The 18,365-nt window shown below is 31.8% G+C and overlaps 1 protein-coding gene across 1 annotated transcript in view; it reads right to left on the minus strand.

The window, feature by feature from the left end:
• COL11A1 (collagen type XI alpha 1 chain) overlaps positions 1-18,365 on the minus strand; it is a 196,683-nt gene that overhangs the window by 26,254 nt on the left and 152,064 nt on the right. The window contains exons 48-55 of the mRNA XM_032619652.1: positions 16,004-16,057; positions 14,477-14,530; positions 13,191-13,244; positions 6,963-7,016; positions 6,254-6,361; positions 5,907-5,960; positions 5,222-5,275; positions 4,142-4,195 (exon numbers count right to left, since the gene is read on the minus strand). Coding sequence (XP_032475543.1) covers positions 4,142-4,195; positions 5,222-5,275; positions 5,907-5,960; positions 6,254-6,361; positions 6,963-7,016; positions 13,191-13,244; positions 14,477-14,530; positions 16,004-16,057 — 486 coding nt within the window. The remainder of the gene's footprint in view (positions 1-4,141; positions 4,196-5,221; positions 5,276-5,906; positions 5,961-6,253; positions 6,362-6,962; positions 7,017-13,190; positions 13,245-14,476; positions 14,531-16,003; positions 16,058-18,365) is intronic.

The following is an 18,365-nucleotide window of genomic DNA, read 5'->3' on the forward strand; positions in this document are numbered from 1 at the left end:
TGACCTCACAGACATACAATAAAGTTCCCAAGTACTTCCTTTTAACTCATTTTAATCACATCATTATCTCTCAAACTAGTTCTAAATCCCTGTTGCTTGTCAAATCCATTTTATTAAAATTATATGCAGTCATCATGAATTTAATGCTCTGTTTTTTGGCAACAGTTCTCATAGGAAATTTCTTTACAATTTACGCTACATGATTTTACATCAACTTACACCAATTAAATAATACAAATTTGTATCCATCTCAACAGAATCACAGTATTCTATACTTCAAAAATGCAATTAATTATGAAGTTACTATGAATTTATTGCTAATAAACGTTCATCTCAATTTATATAACTCAAAAATTAGAAGAAAATGTCTTTATCTTATCTGTGTATTTTATTTAATATGTTTGTTTTGTTTATAAATGATGGCATAATTCAAAACCTGTATTTAACTCCTTAAGAAGAGCATCCACTCTTTGAACTCTTGGTAAATCCATATATTAGATGTAGTGGTTTAAATATACATTTTATTAATTTAGTCTTCACTCCAGCATGGAATATTAGTTATTTTGACTACTTTATAAATGAGAAAACTGAGTCTCAAAGAAATTAACTTATTCTAAGTTGTATTTATAAGTAGCAAAGCAAGAATTTGAAACCAGGTCTATTTGATTCTAATGCAACAGCATTAGAATCAAATTCGGGACTAGTTTGTGCTGATAGTTAGCTATGAAGAGTGTCAGTTTACAGGCTGAGAAAGACCTAAGTAAATAATCTGTATTTTTATTTTTTCATCTTAGCCATCTTTTTTTTTTTTTTTTTTTTTTTTTTTAGGTTAAGGTAGAACTCTTGACTAGTTTGGTTGGTTGTAATTCAAAAGAATGAAAGCATTAATTGCTACTGTTAAATCAGAGCAAATTATAATTTCAGTAATAAGATTGTTGACACTAATCTTTACAGCATTAAAATATATTTTACTCTGCTAAAGAAAAAAGATTATTGTGTAAAACAGAGAAAGCCAATTAAACCTGCCAATCTATCCAATCCTAATACAGAACACAATTTAACACATTACATTAAATATCGTTCAGGTTAGATTTAATGATGCCACATTTTAAAAGAAGAAAACTTGCATAATACTGTTCAGTTGGGCTGACCTAAGGTTGATTCTTCTGCTAAATCAAAATGGATGTAAATAGCTTTATAAGCCATGCATAGTCATCACAATCTCATATCATTAAAAATTCATAGATACAAAGTCTTCTAATTTTGTTTCAAAATGACTAGAGCGGAATAAAAATAGCGTATTATATTCGTAAAAATTGTTTTTTAAAATGGGAGGCTAGAACATCTCTAAAATTTTTGATGAGATTATTTTTAACTAATCTCATCAAAAATCAGAAAGGCAGCACTCCACTATAGAATTTTCTAATAATGAAAAGGATGATACAGGGAATGTATCAGTTAATTACTTTAATATCTAAGAGTCTCAGCATAAAAATGTATAACTTCCTAAATGTCACTTGCAACTACTGTAACCCTCTTTCTCCCAGAGAAATAACTACCATTCTGAATTTAATGAATCATTGCCTTTATTTATTTAATCACTTTTACCACTTATGTTTGAATGCTAAACAACGTTTTTATTTTTTTACATATTATATAAATGAGATTATATATCTTCTCCAGCTCAACACTACATATATTTTCTTCTTAACATCAAGTGTTTGAGATTCATCTTTGTTGATTCACACATCTGCAATACAATATTTTCATTGCCAAACAAAATTTCAGTTTATGCCTATCTCAGTACACTTATTTTTTCTATATGTGTATCTTGGTAAAGATGTATAAGATATCATCCAGAGCATGTACCTAGGTATGGAATTATGAGATAGTAGGGAAAGTTCATTGTTAAATTCTGCTAGGTAATAATGAACAATTCCTAAAGTAGTTGTACCAGTTAGCTCACAATAGCTGTTTATGATAATCCCCATTATTTTCTTTTTGAAAAACATCGTTTCCAACATTTGGTTTGTCAGACTTAAATTTTCATCAATTTATAGATGTAAGTGGCATCTCTACGTCATTTTTAACACGTTTCCCTAACTTCTACACATCCTTTTACGTGTTTGTGGAACATTTGTGTAAAACACCTTTTCATGCCTTTTGTTGGTATTTTTCTACTGTTTGATGCTAGTAAATTGTTTATATTTATTTATTTTTTTAATTTCAAAATCATTCAGTTTTCAAAATGAGTAAGCCACATGATCCACTACTGTCTCGCTAAAGAAATTAATTCATTCCCTAACTCTGTCACATATTAAAAGAATACATCCCACATAGCAAATCGTACTTAGTTGAACTTATCAAAGATTGTAAGTGAACAATCTGTTTTAACATATTTTAAAATAAAACTGAACTATATAGCACTTGCTGAGAATTTGCTTTGGATAATGGAATGAGCTGAGAAGCTGCCAATGGATGTTAATAAAATATTCAAAATATATTTTTATATAGTCCCTCCTTTTCCAGTAGTTATAATTTGAAGGAAGGTATAATTCCCTCTGCATCAAAAGCATAATAACCTATACCTATATAAGATAATTTTGTGCTTATTATAGCTATTCAATAACTGTTTCATAACTAAAGGCTAACACACTAACATTATTATGTGAATACATATTATTTTTGTTCTTTATGAGTTATCTTATAAATCCTAGGTATAGTAGGCCCTCCCTGAGAAGCAATATAAGTAACTTGCCTAAGGAAATACAGGTAATAAATGGTAGAGCTGGGTTAAAAGTCAGGTAGTGTGACTTCACTGACTTACTAACCACTGCATTAAATAGCCTTCCATCATTTGACTGGGAGAAAGAAAAAAAATGATTTCCTGTTTTCTCAGGAAAGATTTCTACCAATTTTCAAAGATATTTTATATAAGTATTCTTCTGAAAGGTCTGAAGTAATAGAACAGATATTCATCCATTTGGAAAGTTTTAAGAACATTCAGACGATAGGCAAAAACAGGCAACAGAGCTCAACATCATGTTACACTTTGTAATTACTTTCTAAGAATAACTGCCCAATGGTTGTTTTGGGATATATTTCTTTTTCTATCAAGATTATGCTTTTGGGCTGCTGACAAAAAGAAAACAAACAAAATAATAATAATGAGAAAGAGGAAGAGGAGGAGAAAGGTAAAAAAGGCACTTGGGTCAGTGAGAAGAAAATTGTATTCAGAGAAAATATTTACTATAAACTAAGTTCATTTCCAGCAAAGAGAAATGTTTGCTTGTAAATGTTGACTCAACTTATGTCCTGAGAGATAGAATTAAAACCTGTCACACTCTGTGTATAGGAAGATGTGTAGTGTGAAAATTCTCCTAAGATAAAGCTACCATTAGAAAACCAGAGTGGCCCCAATTGCTCTGTGTCTTTGGATTACTGAAAGGGAAATGAGCTTAAGAAATATATTTTAATTTTGACCAAATATTTTGTTCATGGATAGGTTGGAAAATAGACTAGAGGTTCAGGAGAACACTGTGTATTAATAGAAGTGCTGCAAGAGGCAGGTCAACAGGATTGTTTTATTATAAAAACAGTATAATAGTGGGAAAAAGGCAGTAAAGCAAATCTCCTAGGGTCCACTGTAGCCAATATTTTGAACAAGACCTTTATATTTTACTATACCTCTTTCTTAAAATCCTATCAGAGTTGTTTGACAGTGTAAAGCAATCTAACATTATATGCTGATTCCTGAGCTCGTTCTACTGATACTGTATGCAAGTTTCTATAACGTTTTCAACAAGCACTGGAGTTTGGACAACTCATCTCCCTGTAGGATACCATGAGCTGAAATTCAGGGTATCAGCAGAGTCTTTTATAAGAGCCTATGGCATTTGTACAGAGGAGACCTAAGTGCAGAGAAGTGGGAAACTATTTTTCATTGTGACAGATTAAACCTGTCAATTAAACTGGATTCTACTTTAATGAGTATTTTGACAAATTTAAGAAATCACTCTCTAGGACATATGTTTCTCAGCACCATTATAATGCGCTGCCTACAGCTTACAAATATAATATAAACTTATACACACAATAGATAATGAGTTGGTGTTTCAAATAAAGAATTTAAAAAACTTACTCTCTTTCCAGGAGGACCTGGTGGGCCAGCCTCACCAGATGGGCCAGGAGGACCCTAAAAAATGTGAAAAATACCTTTTAAGCAATTGGGTATTATTTTATGGCTCCCAGCACTGTTCAAACTCTGGACTGAAGCCAACCTGCTTTCTTCATTTCTCCACATCTATCTTTCCTGGAAAATCTTAGCCCTATTTCAGATACCTAAACTTCCTCCAGATATCTATAATTCGAGCTGGTAAATTCATATGGAAAACTTCTTCACAGCTGGAAAAAAGTGAATCGAATTCCTTCTATTTAAAACTTTTTTTAAAGTGCTAATTTATATCTGACAAGCATCCAATAGATGTACTAATTAATAGAATTATATGGTTAATAATTCTATGTATATCACATACAACTGTGAACCATAAATCTATTACCTCAAATTTCATCTTGTGCAACACTAGCATTTTTATTCCAAGGAGCACGCAACATGCTGGGATATGACCCACAATTCTTATCTACACAGAATAAGTCTGTATCTCTTTGACTCCAAGTATCCAGTGGGTATGGCTCTAGAGACAAAGTTATGTTAAGAGTGCAGTTTGTCTTTGACTCCTACTTAAGTTAGTGCCCTCCTTTACTTCCTCCCTAAATAACCTTATGTAGTCAAAGCCCCCTACTGCATTTCCCAAATTAAAAATAAAACATGAGTGCAAAAATGCTGAGTTCATTCTGGTTAGTAATTGAAGTAATTCATGCTAATAATAGGCTGATAACCTAGTTTTCTTCATTTAATCCTTATTTGTGTTTTTAAAATGACTTTCCACTTAACACAGTTGGAGAGATAGTTCAATGTAATATATGACAAAATCACTAGTATGATATGACTACAGTTTTTATTATGAAGGCTTTGCTTATATTTCTTAAATCACATCAAGTAAGAACTGTTCCATGTAAGACTGACTTTAAACTGGAATTCAAATATACCTGAATGTGTACACACATAGCTATGCATTTGGAAGTATAATTATTTCTGATTATTTATTTAAAATAGCTTGAGACTATGCAAAGATTGAATAAAAATAGTGTGCTTACTTACCGGTTGTCCAGGATCTCCATCTTCACCCTTGTCACCACCAACACCATCCTGACCCTATAATGGGCAATAGAAAATGAACCCAGTATTTCTCACTATTAATTAATTTTATCAGAAAAAAAAGATATGATGTATCATCTTAGTCTTTAAGAAAAATTATTACCAGATCAACAAATAAAAGTATTATTATATTCTTTCAGTTGTTTTTTTTAAGGATTATGGTATCTCTCTTTCCATAAAATATATGAAATTGCTATGATATCAAACTTAAAATATAGTATGCTCTTAATATAAGGAAAGGGGAGGATGTAATTAGTATAGAAAGACAGTGCATCCTTTAACCATGAACAAATATGGTGCAGTTTGAGATAGAATTTGCATTTTAGAATGGACTGAGGTAAAAGCAAAAGTCTTGTAACTTTGAAATGATAGTAATGCAGCTACTCAGATAATTAGTATGTACAATTCAACAAAGTCTGGAAAATTAACCCAATGAAGAGATAATAATCATGCAACACAAGTCTGGTAGTCTCCAAATATATGAATTTTTATTCTGGGAGTTGTGATTACAGTTTACATCTTCCTTTTATTGCTGTTTTTGGGGATCCACTGAAGTAATTAAGACTTTAATTATTAACTGGGAACAATCCCCAGCAAAATAATTCCTTTGTTTTTCTATGATACTTACTGCAGGGCCAGGTTCCCCAGGGGGACCAGGATCTCCAGGAAAACCAACAGGACCCTAAAATAATGTTTTTAAAGGAAAGGAAATAAATGAAAAATTTTTATAAAGTCATGATATTCTGAAATTTAAGAGGTAAAAGTCATGGTAAAACCATATGAGAATATCTCTCTTCTTCTGCTAGAATTTTTTTAAAAAATGAAATGATTTGAGAATGCTTTTGAATACATCAAACAATGAAAAGTCAAATTCACCAGCTATGGGCCAAAGTCTCATGATTTCTAGTCTTTCTACGAAAAGCTTCAAGTGGCTTTGACATAGATGCCACTTTAAAGAGAAGCAAGGTCACTTACCGGGTTACCCTTAGGGCCATCGTCACCTGATGGTCCTTTAGCACCAGGCGGCCCAGCAGCACCAGGTGGACCAGCTTCTCCTTTCTCTCCTCTTTCTCCTTTGGGACCCTACACAATGTAAGAAAGAGAATGATTATCTTACAAGCTTTAAATCAGTTTCTTAACCTTAGCATACGAGGTCAGACAATACTCTGCTGTGGGAGCTTGTCTCATGCGTTGCAAGATGTTTAACAGCATTCAGGTCTCTTTTACTTGGATGCCAGCAGTTACCATTCCTCCAAGTGTGATAACCAAAAACGTCGCCAGACATTGCCAAATGTTTCCTGGGAGTGAAATTCACTCTCAGTTTAAACCAATCTAAATTAGAAAAATGTAATGCTAATACAGTTCATAAATGTTTACTCGATGTAGCAGAGTTTGCTGGTTTCTTTTGTGGACAGTCCACTAAAGATATATGCAATAAGCAGCTTATAGTTCTAATGTTCTAACTTATGCTAATGTAATTTTTTTTCAGTTTCTGTGTGAATCAAAATATGCAGAGGATAGGCAAAATTATTGAACAAAAAGGCTCTGCATTTGTGATGATTCTTAACGGGTTGGAAAGTGAAAGGAACTGAATCACAGCTAGTAGTTAAGCTACATGTTTAAAATACTCTGAAGGAAATATCTGATCCATAACACACTACATTGAAAATAAGCCAGCACTTACGCCTGTGCCTGCTTCCCCAGGAGGCCCTGGGTTCCCTGCTTCTCCAGGCTCACCCTATAAATAAGAGATCAAAAGAGTATCATAGCACAGAAACAGTTTCACATTTGTAAAACTTCCCTCAATGATGACCATGACACTTTAAACTACCCCTTAACTCATTATATTATTTAAAAGGCAGTGGACAACTTTGATAAAAAGAAAAAACTTTTCCTATTACTGACCTTAATACTTTTATTTCTCAAGTGGGGAGATAGAACTGGATAAGCTGGATGCTACAATTCTCATCAGTTAGTTAATACCCAGAGCATTAACCCAAGTTACCACCAAACCATACAAAACAGACATTTGCATGTTTCCTAAAAATTGTGTATTTGTGTTGCATCAATATTCATATTATAATTAAGTTTATGGATTAAACAATTTAAAATGTTTTTTACTAAAATATGAATTTACTGTACTAATCAAACAATTTCGTAGTATTTTGATAATCCTATAAAATTTAGTTAGTAGAGGTCTAAAGAGGTCTAAAGTAGAGCTATAAATAAATACAAAAAAACTATTTATAAGATACACATAGATACTTAGATACTAATTAAAACTGCTCTGTTTGAGGATATATATTGGTAGTCTTTATGATCTCCATGTATAGATGTGGATGGCTATTTTATGGCTCAGTGCAATAATGAATAAACCTCCTAACCTAGTAGGCTTCCCTTATGAAAGTCTGTTACTAACTCTTCGCACTTAGAAATGCATACAAATATAATATTCGGTTCAAGTAATCATCCAAGTGAAGTAATACAATACATTCATGTACCATGTTTCTATACAAAATCAGTAGTACTAGAAACTCTGAAGTGAAAATTGTTCTAAATTTTTTAAAAATGTGAGGCCTGAATTTTCTTTATTTTTTAACTCAGCTATTTCCAATATTCCTGGCACAGATCCACTGCTCATAAATTGGTTTGAAATGTATTATATTAAATATAAACATAATTACAGGGGAGAGACTATTTTGTGTACATAATTTCTTATTCTTTGAGCATATGCACATATTTTAACTTCTTGAAATATCTGCATAATGAGTGAAGATATCAAGTACTTTCTAAGAATTCATTAGTATTATTATGTGTAAATTATTTTCTCTCTCAAGTAGGTAGCAAATATTTCCAATTATCTTGAATAAACTTTACAAGTAAAATATTGCATTTACATTATTTTCAAAGCAATGAATCATTCATCTATCCCAGTATGATGGAAAAATATGCAAGTGATATTTTTATGAGTCATTATTCACATCTTTGAAAAAAACTTAAGCAGTTTGCCACTCAAATCAACTGTAAAATGTCCATATTAAATTCTTTATATATGGAATATATACAGTATACTGCATAACCTCAGTTATATGTGAAATTTAAAATAGACAAACTCACAAAAGCAGAGAGTAGAATGGTGGTCACCAGGGGTTGGAGAGTGGGGGCCATGGGGAGATGTTGGTTAAAGTGTACAAAATTTCAGATACTCAAGATGAATAAGTTCTGGAGATCTAGTATATAGCAATATGACTATAATTAACAATATTGTATTGTGTGCTTGAAATTTGCTAACAGGGTAGATCTTAACTTTTCTCATCACACAACCAGAAAATGGTAACTGTGAGGTGATGAATATGTTAATTACCTTGAGTGTGGGCATTATTTCACAATGTGACATGTATCGAAATATCAATTATATGCCTTAAAAATACACAATATTTTTTACATCTTTATTGGAGTATAATTGCTTTACAATGGTGTGTTAGTTTCTGCTTTATGACAAAGTGAATCAGTTATACATATACATACGTTCCCATATCTCTTCCCTCCTGCGTATCCCTCTCTCCCACCCTCCCTATCCCAGCCCTCCAGACGGTCACAAAGCACTGAGCTGATCTCCCTGTGCTATGCAGCTGCTTCCCACTAGCTATCTACCTTACATTTGGTAGTGTATATATGTCCATGCCTCTCTCTCACTTTGTCACAGCTTACCCTTCCCCCTCCCCATATCCTCAAGTCCATTCTCTAGTAGGTCTGCATCTTTATTCCCGTCTTGCCCCTAGGTTCTTCAGATAATTTTCTTTTTTCTTTTTTAGATTCCATATATATGTGTTAGCATACGGTATTTGTTTTTCTCTTTCAGACTTACTTCACTCTGTATGACAGTCTCTAGGTCTATCCACCTCATTACAAATAGCTCAATTTCGTTTCTTTTTATGGCTGAGTAATATTCCATTGTATATATGTGCCAGTATGGACGTTCCTTAAAAAACTACAAATAGAACTACCATATGACCCAGCAATCCCACTACTGGGCATATACCCTGAGAAAACCATAATTCAAAAAGAGTCATGTACCAAAAAGTTCATTGCAGCTCTATTTACAGTAGCCTGGAGATGGAAACAACCTAAGTGTCCATCATCAGATGAATGGATAAAGAAGATGTGGCACAAAAATACACAATTTTTATTTGTCAACTATACCTCAATAAAGCTAGGGAAAAAGGAAATACAGGAAATCTATTGACTATGTACAAAATGTTTTCACATGTACCACATTAACTCATAGTGATATCATAAGAGTTAGAACTAGAAGGGAAATAACTGCATATTTTGTGTTTTTTATTAATCTGTGCATTTTGTTGTTCCCCTTTAATCCCTGTCCACTATAAAGTTAAACTAGATTCTGAAATGATTCCATTTGTTTATTTTTTTTTTATGAGGGAAATAATAGGCGGTGAAGAGACAGGATTAAATAATTGTCAAAAAATAGTACAGATGAACCTATTTGCAAAGCAGTAATAGAGACACAGACCTGGAGAACAAATGTATGGACACCAAGGGGGGAAAAAGAGGGGGTGGGATAAATTGGGAGATTGGGATTGACATATATAAACTACTATGTATAAAACAAATAACTAATGAGAACCTACTGTATAGCACAGGGGAAAAAAAAAGAAGGTACAATCTATTTGTAGGACATATATTAAATTAATCTTAAAAATGCATTCCAATATACACTAGGTGCAGACAAATACTGTTTGATTCCACTTGTACGAGGCACCTAGAATAGTCAAATTCATAGAATCAGAAAGTACATTGGTAGATGCCAAGGGTCAGGGGGTAAGGGGAGTAGGTCAGGGGGTAAGGGGACCTAGTGTTTAAAGGGGACAGAGTTTCAGTTTAGGAAGGTGAAAAATTCGGGTGATGGATGACGGTGAGAGCTGCACAACAATGTGAACATACTTAGTGTCACTGAACTGTACAGTTAAATATGGTTAAAATAGTATGTTTTATATTATGTGACTTTTACCACGATAAAAAACATTAAAAAGATTTAAAGACAAATTTTTTCTACAAAGTCTCTTCATTTTGAGAGCAATGCATTAATATTAAATTCTCTAATATATATATATGAAAATTACCTTTTTTGAGTATTAGAGATAAGTGTGCACAATATAAATAGCAATTACTTAAGATGAAATTAATATTAAATCTATAAAGGTCCCATTTAAAATCTTTGGAAAGGGGATAGGACAAAATCACAAGGAAAGAAATAAAACACTGTAACAAGACTACATTATACAAATTAAATATCTCTAGTATCAATGAGGCTCTACCATGTTTATTCTAAGTAATAATAATTGATTTAAATACAATAATATAAATTCTATGAAGAGTATTGGCATATAAAAGAGGTGCTAGTTTATACATTTATTATTAGTTATCATGTAACTATTTTATCCCATGTTAAGATTAAAGCCCCCTTCAGAAGAGACAGCAAATTACTCTGTATGCCTAAAGTCATAACAGATGTATTCATTCTTAAGGTAATATCCTGTTCTGTCTCCTTGCTTTGAAGAAAACACTAAAGTACAAAATCTATCAATATATATTATATGGAAAACAAGTTAAACTTATTTAAGCAAAGTGCAGCATGACTAAAGTATCTTTGTTTCTCTTTCCTTTTTTTCATTGAATTAGTGACTGGGAATAAATTTTCCAAAATAGAAACGGGGAAGAATTCAAACCAAATCAGAGTTGATGTCAAATATCTGTAATCCACATAATAGTATATTACCCTAGATTATGAAGAAAAAAATAAAATTAGGGTTTCATTTCTATCCTGCTATCACATAGAAACTTTTTTAAACAGAGAAAAAATAAAACTCTGTTTTTTTAGTATAACAAATTTAGATTCAGGTATGTTTTAATTGTAAGAAGTTGAACGCTATCCTGATTGACTGAACCATTCTGTGAAGATTCAAAATTGGCCAAGTATTACCAGATAGGCTTTAAACAAATGGAAACAGTATGGAAAATAAGTTATCCAAAAATCCAAACATCTGGCATCCATGTTTATCTTCAAGGGTAGCACAGAGGATAAAACCATAAAAGAAGCAACTAAAGCACTTAAAACTTTTCCCACTGCACACAAAAGCTTTAGGAAACAAGTAAAATAGGCTGAAAAGGCTATTAAATGGTTTTAGAATTTGCTATATCGGCAAAAAACTAAAATTAGAGGATAGTTCTCACAACTATCTGGTCAGTATTAGAGCCGAAAGAGGATGATGCAAAGGGAAGAAAGAGGAAAGGTGTGGGCCATCTTCATCAGTCTACTGCTATGATACCATTAAACACCAGTCCTCTCTTCTGCTATTCTTTCTATGACAACTGAATTCAACAAAAAAAAGTTCTTTCAATTACACTCTCAACTTATCTGCATTTTTCAACACAAAGCTTTAAATTTAAGAATATAAACCAAGAGTTGATCAATCAAAAAAACTACACTGGGCTTCCCTGGTGGCGCAGTGGTTGGGAGTCTGCCTGCCGATGCAGGGGACACGGGTTCGTGCCCCGGTCTGGGAGGATCCCACGTGCCGCGGAGCGGCTGGGCCCGTGGGCCATGGCCGCTGGGCCTGCGCGTCCGGAGCCTGTCCTCCGCAACGGGGGGGGCCACAGCAGTGAGAGGCCCGCGTAACGCATAAAAAAAAAAAAAAAAAAAAAAAAAAAAAAAAAACTACACTGTTTATGCAGTAAGAATTAGATAATAACTTTCAAATATTTCTAATTTAGTAATTAAGAAACTATATAATAGTTAATCATATAAAATTAATTATAGCCAAAATACTAGAATGTGGGTGTTGAGAAGAAATAAACACCAAAGTACTAGGTTCTCAACCTACTACCTTTCTTTTTCTGAGGGCCAAATACTTTAAGATAAATGAATGAGTATAAGATATGCTATGTCAAAATTTTTGAGACTAAACAACAGAATCATTTTTATGATTAGGATAAGTCTATACTTTTGATATTTATTAACAAAACTGAAGCAAACTCAGGAAATTTCTAAGTTTTTTTTCACTGCATAATATTTTATCGTATGAAATTTAATTTTCATCCCTCAAAACTGGTAAATTATTTTTTAAATAAGCAAATAACAATGTTAATTTTCTTGAAAATTATTTTAAGAAATGAGAATGAATGCATAAATAACAAATCATAGGATCATTTTGACATTTTCATGAAAAGGAAGAGCAGATATTTTAAATAAAATCATGTTCATGAAAAAAAGAAGCTATTCTGAGCCCAGATATTATGGCACATGCCAACTATTTTGAAAAGTACCAAAGACAGGTCATAGTATTAGTAATGAAAATATAACTCCAAATATGATGAACTGAATGATTCATTCTTTTGTAATATGAAGGATTCTTTTCTAGCTTTTAAGTCAACTACATATTTTTTGCTTTTAAGTCAGTTACCAATCTCTTCTGTTTTCAATAATGAATGGGTACTAGAGCCACAGTCTAGTCAAACTTACATGGGTTAGAGTGGATCCTGATTTAGTCCCTTTCTAATAACAAAACCTTAATGAAATTACTGAAATCCTCTACGATTCAGCTCACTTAGCCTAAAAATGTGGGTAATAATAATAATACCATCATCATGGAGGGGCTGTGTTGATTAAAGGAAATAATCCACCACTCAGCACAATACCTGTCAATCAAAAATGTGATATCTCTAAATCACTTTTTCTTTAATTATTAGAGCAGATGAGCTGTAGTTCATATAACTATGTGTAAAATACTTAGAAAGACAGAACTATTAAAAGCACTTATAATACTAGCTAATATTGTCAAATTCCTCAATTCTCGCTGTTTCAAACTGTCTATATCACTGCCTTCCTTACCTTTTCTCCAACACCACCAACTGAACCAATGGATCCAGGGGGTCCTTGTGGTCCCTGTAGTGGAAAAAGAATACAGTTATCCTTGTTCTTAAAATAAAATATAAAATTATAAATATAAGTCCAGTTCGAAAGGGAGAGAAATATTATGCAAGAATATTCCAAGTCATTTGAAAGATGAGACAACATGATGAATTTTATTGAGTTGTCAAATTTACTGGATAGCAAATAATTTAATTATACTAAATTGATTTTCAAATTCACAGAATTTTGAAGATAAGGTAGGAGACTTTCCAACTCTAGTCATGTCAGTTGATACTTGAAACATAATTTCAATCTCTCTGTCTATTGAAGAGATCAGATTTAGAGGATGATTTTGTAAATTTTTTTAGTGGATCAAGATATGACTCTGGTTAAGAATTATGTAATCCATGCAAAAAGCAATATAAACCATCTCTTAAACTTTAAATTACATAGGGTGAATTAAAACCTAAAAGCATTTTTAGTACATCTGTGCCTAATCTATTTTACCCAGTTCTGGTCTGCCAAAATTAAAAGCAGGAATAACAGAAGAGCAATAAAGACAAGAATAAATGACTTGTTCTTTGTGAAAAGGGAAAGTCAAATGGAAACAGAACATCAAAGCCTATAAATTTGTTAATGGTAACAGTAAGATAAATATGGCATTACATTCCTGTAATATTGGAACAGTCAGTCAACAATTAAGCTTGGGGGAGGAAAGCTTTATACAGTTGACAGGAAACATTTTTTACATGGTAAGAGGTGCACATATTATCATGCACATATTACTCTGACATATTTTATAGAAGGAAAATACAAAACTTTTAGATAGTAGATGCATAAATAAAGGCTGTTTGGAGTACAGACCTAGGCTAGTACAATCAAGCCAATTACAACCATCTCCTCAAGCAATAGTAAAAGATAAAGGTTAAATTGGAAACAATTCAGCAACATTGTACAGTTATTATGTGCAAGACAGTATGTTGAACTGAACAATGCAGTTCTTAGAGCTAGTATTTCTAATTCACCAATAAATATTAATATATATTGACTGTAAATTTTGTACCTATATTATATTTGTGAGGACTAGCTCCCTACAAAGCCTTTCTTTTCCTGTAAAATAAAATGGAGTGAGTAAATGATCCTTGAGCTCTTGTTCTCTTAAACATTTAACAGGAGTGTAATTGTCTCCATTATATCTTGACACTACCTGCTATTAAATAATATCTATATAACTTCAAAATAATTAACATATTTCACAGTCTTACATCAGCTCCATTGGGACCTTGAGGACCTCTGGGGCCTGGAGGACCAGGTGGACCCTGTAAGAGATGAATATTAAGGTCTATGAAGTCTAAACTCAAATGCATTTCTGATATTTCATTTTGTGATTAAGAAAACTAAAAGAAGTTTCAGCCTGCAAAATCATAGTCAGTGAAGCATATCATGGTTATAAGTCATTTGTGATGGATACAACATCATGTTAGCAAATGATTATTTACACATAGCTATGGGGAAATTAGAACTGCAGGAAGAACAATTTACTTAAAAATTAGAAAAGTCTATTGTTACTATCTGGTACAATGAAGTCATACAGCTAGAAATATTTTAGGCTAGAATATGCTAGAATGCTAGAGTATAAAAGGAACATAAACTTTGAAGAGGAAATGGTGCTTGAGTAGATTTAGAATTCATTAATTCTATATTTTTATTTGTATATTTTTGCTTTGTTTTTATGTCAGCTCTCATGTTACATATGCTAGAATTGGAATAAGATTAACTATTTAGTTGTCTTCCTCAAACAAAGGGTCTCTCTCTTGGTTGTGCTTTAAGATTACCTTGGGTCACTTTTTATAAAATACTGGTGACCAGAACCCCTTACTTCAAGAATGTATTAATGATTCAGGGAACCATAGCAAGCATATTTAGAGAGGAGTTAGCTATGTAATGATGCTGTTTGAGGTATTACTTAGTTATTTGAATCAGCAATATTTATGTTCTCAGTTTTTAAGTTTATTTTAATAAGAATAATTTATTTGAATAAAATGAAATCTAATATGCAAATATAAAAATATCAAAATATGTATTCTGAAGGAAGCAAAAATTGGGGGCAATGTTTATTGAAGGGAAAGAGCAATTAGGAAATGTATTCATTACATTTCATAGATTTCAATGACCTTGGCTAATTGTTTCCTTAACCAAGGTAGTCCTTAATCAGCAAATATATGTATTTCAAGTTTTTAGTTGAATTATTAGACTTAAACTCAGAGGAGAAAGCCAGAATCAATAAATGCAAATTTTTGTTATAGCATTCTGATTAAGACAGAATTCCTTATTAAATTAAGAATTTGTTTCAAAGTACAATTAATTTTTAATACTGTGTTAACATTTGCTAATTATCTAAATCCTGGGTAACTATTATCTATTATTTACCTGTTTCACATCAAAGTCCAGAGCTAAAGACTAATAAATAACTGAAGCATGTCAGTTTATATACACTTCAACAATAAATACACATAGAAATAAAAAATATATAACAATACATCAACCAAAGAATACCATATATATATAAAACACTACTCCAAAATGAGAAAGAGAAAAGATAGAGAATTAGTCAAGACTGTGGGGGGAGACTTCAATAGCGGCAGATGCAAGTTTGGGTGAGAATCAGGGAGGCATCAATCTGAAAAATCATAGCCTTTAGGGCTACTTTGTTCATACTAATAAACCTTAAGAAAGATGCTAGTAATGTAGAAATTTACAGCATACATCAATTCTAAAACATAAAAACTTACCATGGGACCAACATCCCCATTTTCACCTTTTTCACCAGGTGGGCCTGGCAGACCCTAAGAAAATATAGTAGAAAATAATAAAAGTCATTCATGTATTTAAAATATATATATTTGGCCAATTTCTAATATAGAATTAAAAATTAACTATAAGTTAAATAAGAACATGGAAATTGAGTCAAACTATCATTTGTCAAAATACTTATAATGCAAATATTGACTATATATGATGGAATCTTATATCTACATTCACTAATAAAATTTATGCTTTGCCTAATATACTGTTTGATTTCAGTTACAAGAACTAAGCACATTATTTGGTCTGGGAATTTATGAATACTAAATCATTTTCTCCATCTTTTATGAGTAGTATATGGAACTACCATTGTAAAACTTTTTTGGAAAAATCTTGTCCCAAATTATTTTAGAACACCTTATCCAGGGGAGGATTTTATAGCTAGGTATAGTCAAAACTCTTTCAAAAATAAATATTCCATCCAATATATATCCAGGGTTACAAATATCTTCTGAACTTTTAATCTGTTAATTCCACTTCTGAATCTTAAAAACTCATAGGCCATGAGATCTGATATATTACACTTCCTTTATTCTCTCAATACTTTTCCTTTACATTCATTTGCAGTGTAAGTGCTTTAGGAGAGGTTTTGTGCTACTGAATAAACTCAGAGCAGCTGCACACAAATTTCACCTGGCTCTTTCTTTATGGAAAAATTATTTTACTTCCTCTTGCTCTTCCTAACTAGTTCCCCCATGCAGAGCTGTTTATATTTCCTCTTTCATATCACAATGATACTTTGTACATATTTGAATGTACACTTAAAAACACAATTATACCAGTTGTTTACATACTTATCCTCACTGGGCAGTGCTCTTTCAGGTGTCAATTTTTTATCTCTAACAATAAGCAGAAGGCCAGGGAAAAACTGAGATTTTAATAAAATGTTGAATTTATGATGAATGAATGAATTCTAAGAAAATAAATCAACAGGAAATGCTACATGCAATAAGACGTTTCTTGTAACACTAGCTATGATAGTTAAAATTCTCAATTATTCCAGATGTTTAATCATAAGAAAACATAGTTAAATAAATTTGGTTGTATAAACTAATGGAATATTATAAGACTATAATTATGATACTAATATTCTAAATATGAATAATGTTTATGATAAGTATTAAATACAAATATAAATGAATGTATACTATAAATTTAACTGTGAAATATGTATTAAAATAAGTATGATGACTATTGGACAGAAATAGTAAAAGTGGTAATAGGTTTTAATATGGTAGAATTATGGATTGTTTTAATTTTTAAAATGTTTTTGGGTTTATCATTATGTATATAAATCATACATTTTATACATATTTAAACATTTTTACAATAGTATTTCAGATATAATCTATTTAAGAAATAAAAAATACACACTACATAAGCTCTACATTTCTACTGATATTTTAGTAAAGTTATTGACTTGGTCCTACACACAGTGGCTACAAAGTATTTGACCAAAACCCACACTAATAAATATACTTATTACCTAGTAAACATGCACATGTAAAATAGTTGAAACATAGGTTTCAAAAAGTAATACTTACCTTGAATGGATAGATGATGATCTTTGATATTTTTATTCTATTTTACCTTATCCTGTTATATTTCATTTTTTAATGCTGGTAATAACCCACTAAATTGTTTTTGTGACCTACTAATTCCATATGACTCTCAGTTTGGAGAGAGGGTACTTTACCGAGTGTATTTGTAAACATTTTCTAATGTTCCATATATCCATTTTTAGAGGAAATATTAATTACTGATTTATAATGAACAACGTATACCAGAATGTCATTTATTTTTTTCTCATATATCATTCAGATGTCTAGGAAAATAGCCTATCATATGTACTTCCCAAACAGTTATCATCATCTGATGCTAGCTTCTAGAATTACTAGAGAAGTTCCTAGTAAGTTTCCTGGGAGGAAAGAGCCAGGTACTGTTTCTGATTTTAGCCTGCTTAAAAATTATTTGAAAGAGATCCCTAAAATTTTAGATTCCCAGATCTACAACCTAAGAGATTCTAATTCATTGATGGAGCACATGAACTCAAATTCTTAACAGACAAGTAGATTTTTAACACAGATGAAATAAACATTTCAGTTTAAGTCCATTTCCTTAAGTAGTAAGCATTACAGCTTAAACATAATTAAGTTCTTATAAACACTGTATAAATTAACAATCACATTCCTTATCTTCTGTACAGGTTTCCACCACTTTTAGTACAGAGCGCATCTGATTTGGGATCCCCAAATTGAATGGTATAAAATATTCGCTCATAGTTGTCTT

Source organism: Phocoena sinus, chromosome 1 (genome assembly GCF_008692025.1).
Source record: "Phocoena sinus isolate mPhoSin1 chromosome 1, mPhoSin1.pri, whole genome shotgun sequence".
NCBI classification, from domain to species: domain Eukaryota; kingdom Metazoa; phylum Chordata; class Mammalia; order Artiodactyla; family Phocoenidae; genus Phocoena; species Phocoena sinus.